This window comes from Microcebus murinus, chromosome X (genome assembly GCF_040939455.1).
Source record: "Microcebus murinus isolate Inina chromosome X, M.murinus_Inina_mat1.0, whole genome shotgun sequence".
NCBI classification, from domain to species: Eukaryota; Metazoa; Chordata; class Mammalia; order Primates; family Cheirogaleidae; genus Microcebus; species Microcebus murinus.
Genome location: NC_134136.1, coordinates 122,917,596 through 122,930,315, shown reverse-complemented (window position 1 = coordinate 122,930,315; position 12,720 = coordinate 122,917,596). Strand labels below are relative to the sequence as shown.

At 43.8% G+C, this 12,720-nt stretch overlaps 1 protein-coding gene and 1 pseudogene across 1 annotated transcript; both read right to left on the bottom strand.

Annotated features, from left to right (window-relative positions):
* Positions 1-408: 408 nt before the first annotated feature.
* LOC105856425 (C-1-tetrahydrofolate synthase, cytoplasmic pseudogene) lies at positions 409-3,471 on the bottom strand (annotated as a pseudogene).
* Positions 3,472-10,567: 7,096 nt separating this feature from the next.
* On the bottom strand, positions 10,568-12,460 carry USP27X (ubiquitin specific peptidase 27 X-linked). Its single transcript, XM_020285243.2, has one exon. The coding sequence runs from the start codon at positions 12,208-12,210 to the stop codon at positions 10,894-10,896; it is 1,317 nt and encodes a 438-aa protein (XP_020140832.2). The 5' UTR covers positions 12,211-12,460; the 3' UTR covers positions 10,568-10,893.
* Positions 12,461-12,720: the final 260 nt, after the last annotated feature.

Here is a 12,720-nt window from a genome sequence, read left to right as displayed (position 1 = left end):
AGTTTCTCCTTGTAATTCTTTCCATTGTTTGCCTTATATATTTAGAAACTGTTGCTAAACTTTACAAAGTACAAAATTTAGAATTTTTACATCTTTCTACTGACTTGTTCCTTTTAATGATTGTGGCCTTATAATTTATTTTGTATGGAATAAACAGAGTTACACCATCTTTCTTTCAGTTAGGACTTTCCTGGATATCTTTTTTCATCCCTTGATACTTCCAACCTGTGACCTTATGTCTTAGATATGTCTCTTTTAAAGACCACATAGCTGGATTTGTTCAAAATACAACCTGACACCCTATTAGCTGAAGAGTTTAATCTACATGCATTTATTGTTGTCATTGCATTATTTTTTTTTAATTTTTTTAATTTTTTATTTTTTGCAAAATTATTTCCCTTTATTCTGTGGATCTTCACTAACATAAAAAGAAATGTGCATGATTCATGTTAATTTATACATGATGATGAGAATTAAGGCTTCTGGAGAAACTCCCACTATATATTTCAGAAGATCTTCAGGGAAGGGGCTGACTTGTCTTGACTAACTCCCAGTGGGCCTGAAGAGATACTGGCCAGACTTTCAAAGTAGCTCCTTGAAAATAGACTGATCTGTTTAGAACAGTCCATTCACCTGCTCAGTTTCGGGGTCCAAATCAATATCATAAAAGCAGGGCCGGGTAGGGAGTCCAGGCATTGTGCTCATCGTTCATACTAAGGGGTACAGAAAACCAGCCCCAACACTGGCGCGGATGTCGCGAATAGGCGGAACGAAGCCTGTGGGCACGCCTTTTTGCTCTGGGTTGTGAGACAAGGACAAGTGTGTCTTGGCCATGCAGATGGGTAGATTCCCAAAGCCCTGCTTCGTGTAGACTTCGGCTTTGTGCTGAGCTTCGGGGAGCAATTCAATGTCATCTGCCCCATAGATCTTCTGCGCAATGATCCTGATTTTATCCTCAACTGGGAGCTGGAGGTCATAAAGGAGTCGGAAGCTGCTGGGTGCCTGTGCGGCTCTCTGGACTGCCTGCGCCAGGGCTAAGGCACCCTTGCCCCCTTCTGCCCAGTGAGTGCACTTCACAGCATCAAAAGCTCCATGCTCTCGGGCAAGGCGGGTGACGAGGTCCAGCTCAGCCTCTGTATCCGTCTTGAACGCATTCACAGCCACTACAACTGGAACTCCAAACATTCTGGCATTTTCAATTTGTTTCTTCAAGTTACTGAAGCCTTTTTCAACCAGCTCCAGATTCTCCTCTATATAAGCCTTGGGAAGAGGCAATCCAGCGGTGACCGTGGGGCCGCCCCCGTGCATTTTAAGAGCCCTGACAGTAGCAACGAGCACCACCACGTGAGGGCGGAGGCCAGAGTACCGGCATTTGATGTTAAAGAACTTTTCCATTCCAATGTCTGCTCCGAATCCAGCTTCGGTCACTACAAACCCTTCTGGGCTGACAAGCTTGAGTGCGACCCGGTCTGCGATGATAGACGAATTGCCATGTGCGATGTTGGCGAAGGGGCCGGCGTGGACAAACACTGGAGTGCCCTCTAACATCTGCATGAGGTTAGGCTTGATCGCGTCCTTCATAAGCACTGTCAACGCGCCACTCACCCCCAGGTCTTTGGCACTGATGGGCTCCCCTTTCTTGCTGGAGGCCACCACCATTTTGCCCAGTCTCTCTCTCATGTCTTCCAGAGAACTGGTGAGGGCCAGGACAGCCATGATCTCACTGGCAACTGAGATATCAAACTGGGTCGTCCGTGTGTGCCCTTTCTCCGTTGGAGCCTGTCCAATTGTGATCTTCCGCAGGAATCTATCATTGGTATCCAACACTCTTTGCCAAGTTATGGTTTCTGGATCAATATCCAATCTTGCAAATCTGTTTATCTCTTCGTCTGTCAGTGTGGTAGGGTCAGTCTTTTCAATGCCTAGTCTCCTTAACCTTCGGATTTGGATATCAGAGAACTTTCTCACTCCATTTACTGAGGGCACCAAACGATTAAAGAGAGCCTTGTCTGTCTGGGTCAGTTCATGGAATATCCGGGCATCAATGGCTGCGGCAACCAGGTTATTAGCTGCAGTGATGGCATGGATGTCACCAGTGAGGTGGAGATTAAACTCTTCCATAGGAATGACCTGGGAGTAGCCGCCTCCTGCAGCACCACCTTTTATTCCAAAGGTGGGGCCCTGGGAAGGCTGTTGCACACACGCAAAAACGTTCTGGAAAAGATGGGCACCCAGGGCTTGCACCAGCCCGATTGTGGTTGTACTTTTCCCTTCTCCCAGGGGCATTGGAGTTATTCCAGTCACCACCACGTATTTCCCGTCAGGCTGGTGTTTTAGGCGTTCCAGTGCTGACAGCAGGACTTTGGCCTTTGTCTCACCATACAATTCCACCTCTTCAGAGAACAGGCCAATTTCTCGAGCCAGTGTACCAATGGGCTTCGGTTTGCAAGATCGTGATATAGCAATGTCACTTGGAACAGGTGTCTTCAGGTTAAGGTTGTTATACTGAATACTCCACTTTCCTGGCTTGTATTTCTCCAGGAAACCCCTTGCACTCTCTACCGTGCTCTGCATCAGCATGGCCACCGTCATGGGCCCGACGCCGCCAGGAACAAGGGTGATGAAGCCCGCCCGCTCTTTGGCCTCCTTGTATGCCACATCACCCACAATCCTTCTCCCGTTTGATTTTGTATTATCTGGGATATAATTGATCCCACAGTCGATGACTATTGCCCCAGGTTTGATCCACTCTCCTTTCACCATTCAGGCTGACCAGTTGCAACCACCAGGATGTCACCTTTATTTACCTCCTCGCCCAGGTTGGCAGTCTTGGAGTGGCAGGTGGTCACTGTGGCATTGTTCCACAGAAGCAAGTCATGCACTGGGGCTCCTACTATTTTACTGCGCCCAGCCACCACGGCATGCTTTCCGGCGATCGGCACCCCTGTCTCTTTGATGAGTTCCAAGCATCCTTTAGGCGTACAAGGGATGAAATAGTCATTTAGATCACCTCTAGAGAGTTTCCCAGCACTGATACTAGTCAATCCATCCACATCCTTTTCGGGTGCGATAGCATTGATCACTGCTTCAGTGTTGATAGCATTTTCTGAATCTAAAGGTAGCTGCAGTATGAATCCATGTATGGTAGAGTCTTCATTCAAAGATCTAATGTACTTTAACACCTCAGATTCTGTGGCTGTTCTTGGTAATTTAACGTGAGTGGCTTTGATCCCAACCTCTTCAGCAGCCTTCAGCTTCACATTTATATAAAGATTGGAATCATCTCTGTCGCCAACCTGTAAAATTGCCAGGCCTGGTGTGAAACCAGGTACTTGCTCCTTCATCTGAGTGACTTCATTCTTCAGTCTCTCCCTTATTTGTTCATAGGCCTCCTCCCCGGTCAGGATTTTTGCTGGTGCCATGACCACAGCTGTTGGCTGCCAGATCTGGACTCTGCCACACACTAGTTGCAATACCTGTCATTGCATTATTATACTTGAATTTGTTTCCACCATCTTAATTTGTGCTTTCTATTTACCTTAATTTTTCAATGCTTCTTTATTTTTTCTCATCTTTCCTGCTTTCAATTTGATTAATGCAGTTTTCCCCTTTTTTTTCCTTTTTTATCATTCCATTTTCCCCTCTACTACTGTGTAAGTTAGGAAGTTATGCACTTTGTTACTATTTACCTCAGAAATAACCACATGCATAAATTAACTTACAAAAGTCTAAAACTTGAAAAAAATCCTTTACCTTTCTTCTAGATAATACAAAAACTTAGAACTCATATGCTTATTGTTATCTGGTATTTCAAGTCTTGATTGCTTTTTCAAATTGCACTAGCAATGATTATGATTGTTTTAGACTTCATATTTATTTACATTTGTCCACATGTTTACCATCATCTTTATTTTTCATTCTTTCACCCATCACAGACTTTACACCTGGGATAATTTTCCTTCTACTTTTTACTTATGATACACTCTTCTGAATTCTCTTTAGTGAGGATCTACTAGTGAAGAACTATTTCAATGTTTGTCTGAAAAATGTCTTTATTTCACTCATTCTTTAAAAATATTTTTGCCGAGTATAAAATACTAAATTAACAATCAGCAAATTGAAGATCATTCCACTATCTTCTGATTGTTGAGAAGTCATCTGTCAGTTCAATTATTGTTCCTGTGAAATAAGCTGTTATCTCCCTATGGCTCCATTATCTCTTTATTTTTGTTTTTCTGCAGTGTCTAGAATCTTAGAATACTTGAAATGGTAATGGTCCCTCTGTCTTAAATGTTTTTACTTTTTATATTTTATGGATACATAATAGTTACACATATTTATGGAGTATATCTTACATGTTTTTGTGCTTCAGTGTTTTTAGTGCCAGCTTGTTTTTAATACCCCCATATTATTTGACATTATTATGGTTTTGTATACTAATGCTTAGATTTTCCCACATTTACAATTTTTGTTTACTGTTTCTTGCCTCCTACTCACCCCTTCTCTCTGCTTTCAATTTCCTTCTTCCTGAAGTATATGTTACAGTAGTTATTTTAGCCAGAGGCTATTATTTATTGCTAAACTTTCTTGGGTTTTTTTTTTTTTCTGAAAATGTCCTCATTTCACTCTCAAAAATAGTTCTTTTCACCAGTATTTCTTAGGGGTACTAATTCTCTTTGTGGCAACTAGTGACTCTCATTCATGGTGTATCATTTCTTTACAAGAACTGGATTTTTATTGTGGCTTGTTTCTGAGCACATCTTCAGCAGATCTTTCCTTTTTCTGTGGTGTTCCATGTGCCCTGGATTGTAAAAATGTATTGTATTTGCTTTTCCTGAGGTTCTTGAGGTTTCAATGGTTCTTCCCCAATTTTTATTTTAATTTTTCGGTATATCGTTCCCATACCACAAAGTAGGGTAAATTTTGACCCCATATCCACATATGACATAGGCCTGAGGTTTTATTTCTCTTCTTGGCTCCAGAGATAGCATAAGCCCTTTCATTGCTTACTCTCCAAACCCCTTTTAATGGACAAGAGAAGCTACTGAAGGCTTCACCTAGAGGTTTCAGTTTCAGCTGCTTTGCCACTGATGGACCTGAACCTTTGTTGTCAGTACCTCCATGAGTACTGGACTTCTAGCTCCAAGCTTCTAGCCGCTAGGGCTTGGTATGTGAAACCAATACCACACCAGTCTTTGGGATGTCTGTTTACAATTACTACACTGGCTTCCCTTTTTTTTTTTCTTGTTTCACTAGATATTTTACTTTATGTTTTTTCTTAAGCTTAGCTATAAATTTAAATATTTGTTATAGTTTATCTTGTGTTAATATGTGTTTGTAAAGAGGAGAGATACTACTCATATCATCCTAGTGTGCTATGTTGCCAGAAGAAAACATATTTTATACACACAATTTTGTACCTTATTTATAATAAAGCATTTTTCCTTATCACTTCCATCCTCATAACTACCCACTTCTTTAAATTCCAAAGAAATGAAATCCCTCTCAGTATCATCTAGATTATAAGTACATATGAGGCCAAGCCTCTGTAGCATATTGGATTATTTTCCAGATACATCACCCATGTAATCCAAGTACATCATTCCCCCAGAGTCTAAAATTTCTTAGCAGAGTGATTTTCAACTTTTAAACATTTTAGCAGTAGAACCCTGTCTTCAAATATTACCTGGAATCCCCACATATAAAACAAGAAAGAAGGGAGCTGATCTGATTGAAGTGGGGTTGAGGGTTCTGATCCTCACTGATTTACCTTCCCTCTTGCTCCCTAAAGTGCTCTGCAAGGTGCTCCCTGGGGCATATTCATAGAACCATGGGCTCCAGATGCCACAGTTTGAAAACAAATAGATCAGTGGCTCTCAAAGTGTAGTCCCAGAATCAGAAGTATGGGTATCACCTGGGAATGTGTTAGAAATGCAAATTCTCAGGCCCCCATACCAGAGCTACTGAATCAGAAACTCTAGGGCTGGGACCCTGAAATCTGTGTGTTAACAAGCTCTCCAGGCCGGGCGTGGTGGCTCACGCCTGTAATCCTAGCACTCTGGGAGGCTGATGAGGGAGGATCGCTGGAGCTCAGGAGTTCAAGACCAGCCTGAGCAAGAGCGAGACCCCATCTCTACTAAAAATAGAAAGAAATTAGCTGGACAACTAAAAATATATAGAAAAAATTAGCTGGGTATGGTGGCACATGCCTGTAGTCCCAGCTACTCGGAGGGAGGCTGAGGCAGAAGGATCGCTTGAGCGCAGGAGTTTGAGGTTGCTGTGAGCTAGGCTGATGCTACAGCACTCTAGCCCGGGAAACAGAGTAAGACTCTGTCTCAGAAACAAACAAACAAACAAATAAAAAACAAGCCCTCCAGGTGCCTCTGATACATGTTCAAGTTTGAGAACTTGCTAAAATAGAGTATCCTATTCAGGAGCTATTGGGACAAGGCTGAAGTGTTGCCCAAGATTAACATTTCTTGGGTGTTTTTAATTAACCCAGGTTTCTCTGGGAGGTTGTTTTCCATCCACCATTTTCTAGTACTTGAGTGAGATTACAGACATTTTTGAGGTCCAATTTTTCAATGGCCTGGGTCCCTTTGAATTGGTTCAATATATCAGAAACCACTGGGAAGAGTACTCTTAGTTCATTAGACAGAAGTAGAGAAGTCCCTCCTAATTTTTCTTGAATAAAAGTCTTGAGGTCTGAAACTCATAAAATGATATTGAGCAAAAGAAGGCAGACACAAAAGAGTGCATACTGTACAAATGCATTTAGAGAAGGTAGAAAACCAAGCAACACTAATCTAAAGTGAAAAAAGTCAGGATAGGTGCCTTTGAGTTATGGGGAAAGTTCTGTTTCTTGATTTGAAGGCTGTTTACAGGAATGTGTTCATTTTGTAGAAATTCATCAAGTTATATATGATACGTGTACTTTTCATGTATATTTGATATACTTCAAAAGTTTAAAAATTGCACTTGGTCACCTGGAGGGAGTGCTGGCTACATACTCTCAGAGGACCTGGGACTTCGCTTCTAGGTGTGAAGTATGAATATGGAGCAAAGACAGATTTCTGGCACCAGGTTTACTTCTTTATGAAAATATGAGTTGTATGGGGTCCACTCTGTTTCTTGATCAGAAAAGGCCTTTTGACTGATGGCATCCCTGATCAGAATTCCCTGTGGATGTTGAAGTAATGAGGCACTTACCTATGTGATCTGTAGGCCAGAGTCAGTTTTGGCATCTGGCTACTCCAGGAAAGTGTAAGTGGCAGGGTTCTAGATTTCTAACCAGGTTATGCCAAGAAACCATGGGAAAGATGTGTAATGGGTAACAGGGAAGTACATTATTGTTTGGTACATGATTCCGAGCTCTACGGATGGTCAAGGCCCCCTAGTTGTGAGTACTTATCTTTTACCTGTACCCTTCCGGGTCCAGATCATAAATCTATATATGAACCAAGTCTTCATGGCCTTACCAACTTATCTATGTAAATGGGGTCTCAGTTAAAGAATTAGCATAAGTTTCTTCAGTACTTGCCCCCATCTGCCCCCAAAATGATTCCAGCCCACATTTAAAATAACTCAACTGTGTCTGAAAGTCCCCAGTAGGTCACAAACCAATCTGTTTTCACTCTCTCCTATGTTCTTCCTTATTCCTGGCTCCATCTTTGTGTACTCTGCCCACGAAGCTGCTTAAGAAGTAGTTATCCATTCTCTTCCTACCCTGACCACCACCACAGCTGTGCCCACCATGTGAATGTTGGTGAAGGTGCCAAGGATGCTACCTCCTGATCCCCCTAAAGGCCCCAACCATTGAGGTGCCTGGCCATGTGCCAGACATGCTCAAACATGCTTGGATCTCAATTTGAGCTCAAGGGTAACACATACCTGCTGAATACGAGATGCCCTGGGTCCTGCGCTGGTGTGACCTGAAAGCAGGCCTGGGCTGCTGTTACATACCTTGGCTCAATTTGGGGGTTGGTGACTGGTAGGGGCACAGGGCTAGGCATGAATGGCTCCCCCTGTTGTTGAAGGACAATGTTTTCCAGACAGAAAAAAATGTTAGGTTCAATCAGGAAGGGCCAGACACAGCTGCTCCCTCTGGTGGTCCATGCCTTCCACCAGTGGAGACAGGGAGGTCAGCTTCAGCAGTCTTGCACCATTCATAGCTCTCAGTGAGTTCCTCTTAACACTATTCCTGAGTGTAGGGTATTTAAAAGACAGTTTTCTGTAGGAGACAAACCCCAAATGAGGAATGTTCTATTAAAAATGTGAATGCCATACAAGATGAAGAAATGTTCCAGATTAAAGGAGGCTAAAGGGAGATGACAACTAAATGAAATACCTCACCCTAGACCAGATCCTGTAATGGGAGGGTGCAGGGAATGCTGTAAAGGACATTACTGGGTTCACAGACAAAACTGGAGTATGGATGGTAAAGTTTATATCAATGTTAAATTTTCTGAAGCTATACTGTAGTGATGTAGGGAATGTGCCTATTCTTATAAAATGCACGTTGAAGTATTTAGGCATGAGGAGCCAAGATATAGGTAATTTATCCTCATATAGTTCAAACATACACACATTTATGAAAGAGTGCACATGTGCAAATGATAAAGTAAATAAGGAAAAATGTTAACAGTAGGTAAATCTGGGTAAAGGGTATATGGATGTTCTTTTATGCTATTTTTATTTTTGTAACTTTTCTGTAAGTTTGAAATTATTTCCAAATAAAAAGGTTTGAAAATGTTAAAGGTGTCTGTGCAGGCAGTCAGAATCTGGTGGCACAGACCTACCTGAACTCTCCCTGTAGCAGAGATGAGAAATGAGGACATGGCTGTATCTTCCCAGGTAGGGCTACTGGACACATCCCAAAAGGCAGACACCCTGCATGAAGTTGCTGAGTGCTATTTGAGGCCACCCATCTCTTGATCTTCCCCATCCTATAAGACACCTTTTTACATTTTCTCCTAAGGATTGTGAACCCTGGGTGTTAATGAAATCTTGGTTATGAAAGGAAAGCGTATTGGTTCACGATTCATTTGTTCATTCATTCATTCAGTAAATGTTTTGAATACTTACCATGTGACAGGAACTGTGCTAAGGAACTGAGGATACAGCCCAGGGTACAAGAGGAGACACAACCCCTCTCCTAAAAAAGCCTGTGAGCTACTTGGGGATTTATCCACAGCCACATAAATAATACATATTTCCAAATCAATTGACCACGAAGTAGACTTAGGAAGCCAAGAGGAGCCCAGCCTTTTACCAGAGCCAGTGGATCCAAGCCCCATAGATCTAATATGTACATAATTTCCCCCCTAGGATTTTCTAGGTAATAATTACTTTTGTACTTGATGCTGAGGAGAGGACTCATAGTACTTACCCCATCCTGGGCTCATCCCATCTGTTTCGGCTTAGCTCTCTGCAGGCTGCTCTGTCCTCTGTCAGGATCAGGGAAAGGGCCAACAAACCACTCTATCAATATCCCTGGGCTTTGACCAGTAAGCTTTGGAAAACAGTCTTTCTACTGATCTATGCTTGTAGGTAAATGTAGTGGATAAAGCCATGTTTTTAGAAGGCAAAGACCACCAAATACCCTCATGTGCAAGCCGAGCAGCCTACTGGCCAAGAGAATTCCATCACTGGGATGCTGAGTCATGAAAACAACATGACTGTCTCCCAAAAGGACTGAACAATGACTTTATGGGGACAGTTGTGGTTCCCCCCACCCCCAGTCCTATCACCAACTGCGATGCCCTGTACACAAGGGAGAATAGTAGAGTCCATTGCCTCAGGGCTCCAAGTAGAGAGAGGGAGTTGGAGAGGGAGTTAAGAATATGTGTGTGTGCATGTGACTGCATGTGATATGTGTGTCGTTCCGTCCAGGGATCTCAGGTGAGACTGCCCCTCAACTCTGATGCATTCTGGGACTGGTCCGAAGAAGTTTCAGATTCATATCTGACAAATGTTTACTGAGTCCCTACAAAGTTCCAAGCCTTTACTTTATACTTTTGACACATTTTATATCATTTAATCTTTAACAATAAACCCTTTAAGGTAGGAATTATCTGCATTTTACAGATGATAAAAGAATCGCAAAGAGGTTCATTGATTTGCTCAAGTATATCACAAAGCTTTTTTTTTTTTTTTTTTAACACTCACATACTATACTCTCAGCTGATGCCTGTGTCGGTTGCTTATCTTACAGCATTTCTTGTCTCCTCTACTTTTGGAGCGATTGCTCCCCTTATACAAGCCCCCTTATTTCTAATTTCTTCTCTGTTCACTAGCCCATGTAGGCTTTTCTTTTTTTTTTTTTAATACTGCATTTAATAGCACAAAAACTCACAAATACAAAGAAACTGGCAAAGGTGTTTGTCAATGAAATATCCCTGCCTCCTCCACTTTTCTGCGTTCATACCCATATATGCAATGGGCTACATTTTAATAAACTTTTCTTTTTTACCCCCCAACATAGAACTGTTATGTGATTGGTCAACTGAAGTTGAAACACCCATGGAGAAAGATGTTTTACAGTTACAAGGGCACACACCCCCCACACCACCCCCCTCCCCCCAACACACACCTTCCCACACAACCTTTTGGAGGAATATAGGATATGTACCAGTGTCAGGATTTTCCTGCTCCTGCCTTCCCCACCCAGAGCATTCCTGCCATTTAACTTTCCTTTAAGTGACTGCTTAGACTAGAACCTCTTCTCCCTCCCCTTGTATTTCTCTTCCAATCAGGAACTTTTGGACACTGGGTACTGTTCAATTCTTACTCTGTCAGGCCCATAGGCCAAGGTCAAGTAGGTCCTTTAAATCTTGATGCCAGTTGTAGTATGGGTGTCATCATCTTCCATTACAGGTAGGTCTGTGTGTCACTTCAGTAGGCTTGCATATCCATTTCTTTCACTTTTTCTGATTCGTGTTCCAGGACCTGTTTGTGATAGAACAGTAAATACCCTTCACTGTCCAGTACATCCTTAATACTGGCCTTGGTGATGACGGCATCATCACACTTGAACCACTGGTCCTTGTGGTGCCGGATGAAGCTGGTATAGTGGCCACTCTCCAAGGTTCCTTGGTGATTAACCACGGCAAACAAGGAATACTTATTCTCATTGTTTCCACTATTGGTTGGCAGCTGCAACTGTCCATTCATTCTGCTCTCTTTACTTGAGGCCATAAACGGTGTCATATCCAGCTCCAGAGGAAAGGAAATGTATGTAGTGATCTTGCGCCTCTGTTTGGCTGAGTGTTCAAACCGTTTGAAATGAAAACAGGCCACAACAGGTAATTTATTCATTGTGAGCTGTTTGGTAGATTCCTGGTAGCTTTGGCAACTACCACATTTGATTTTGGCACTACTTCCTAAGTGCTCTGGCCTTGTAAACCTTCGCAAGCAGTCCGTCAGGGTGGTGATTCCTGGTATGTGGCCTTCCCCATTCACACTGCTCTCCCTCCCTGGGCTCATGGGCCAGAAGGAGGTGCAAGAGCCAGGCAAGTCCAAACTAATGTCCCAGCAGGGGTCTATGGTGGTGGAAACGCCATGGCAGGCTTGACAGGTGACATCAGACTGCAGGCCACCTGTGAAGATTTGGTCTATGATGCAGTTACAGTGGTTGGGATTGTTGGCCGCCTTCCCGACATCATCACCTTTGCAGTGCCTGTGTAGGACATCTAACGCTGCGATGAGGAACTCATGGGCATCCTGTTGCCTGTACCCTGCTAAATGGCGAGCATGTATCCACACCAGGTGCAATAACTTATAGGGAACATGAGGAGACGGGTTTCCAGAATACAACTCCCGAAAGAGTGAAGACATCTCACAGACCAGACACAACTCAGGACTCGGCATTTCACATCGGTGCCTGTCAGAGAGGAAGAAATCTCTCAGGATCGGAGTGTGGGTAAGGGCCTGGACAATGCAATTCATAAAGCACGTGTTGCCAAGATTGATTAGTCCTCTTAAACCGATGGTGAAGCTAGAGGTAATTCTCCTTCTCCGTGGGTTGTGCCCCAGCAGTTCCAATTCTGGTTTGGTTGTTTCCCAGGTTGGGTATTTCTCACCAATGCCTGGCACTGAACACTGCTGGTGAGAAAACTCTGTTGAGGTGGAGGCTTGTAATTTCAAAGCTTCTCCTTGCTCATCTTTGGCAATTTGCTCAATGTCTTTGTCATATACATAGTCCTTACACATAAAGCAGTAAATGCCTCCATAATAAAGGTCTACGGCTAAATTGTGTTGTTTTGTCTCAGCGTGCTCATGAATGTGTTTCTCTGTGAAGCAGCCAAAGAAGACACAGGAAAGGCAAGAGTGGAGTCTGTTCAAATGGGTGCCACACACATGGCAGATGCACGACTTTGCTTTGCTTTTCCTGGTCTCTGGGGTTCCACACCACACGAAGCACTGGTAGATGACCCGCAGTTCCTGCCTCCAGTTCTCTCCCACCTTAAAGCTGTTCACGTGGGAGCAACCTGGTGGCCCCACAGCAAAATCCACATCCAGGCATCCGCCCCCAGGGCCGCGCCGGGGCCGGGGCCGGGGCCGGGGCCGGGGGGTGGGCCGTGGCCTAGGCTGCGGTGGGGTACGGAGCCGGGTCTGGGGCCGGGGCCGGGGTCGGCGGCGCGGGGCACGACTGCGACGCGGAGAGGGATCGGGGGGCCGCGGTGGGTCGGAGGGAAGGGTGGGGGGAGGAACCTCGTCGCT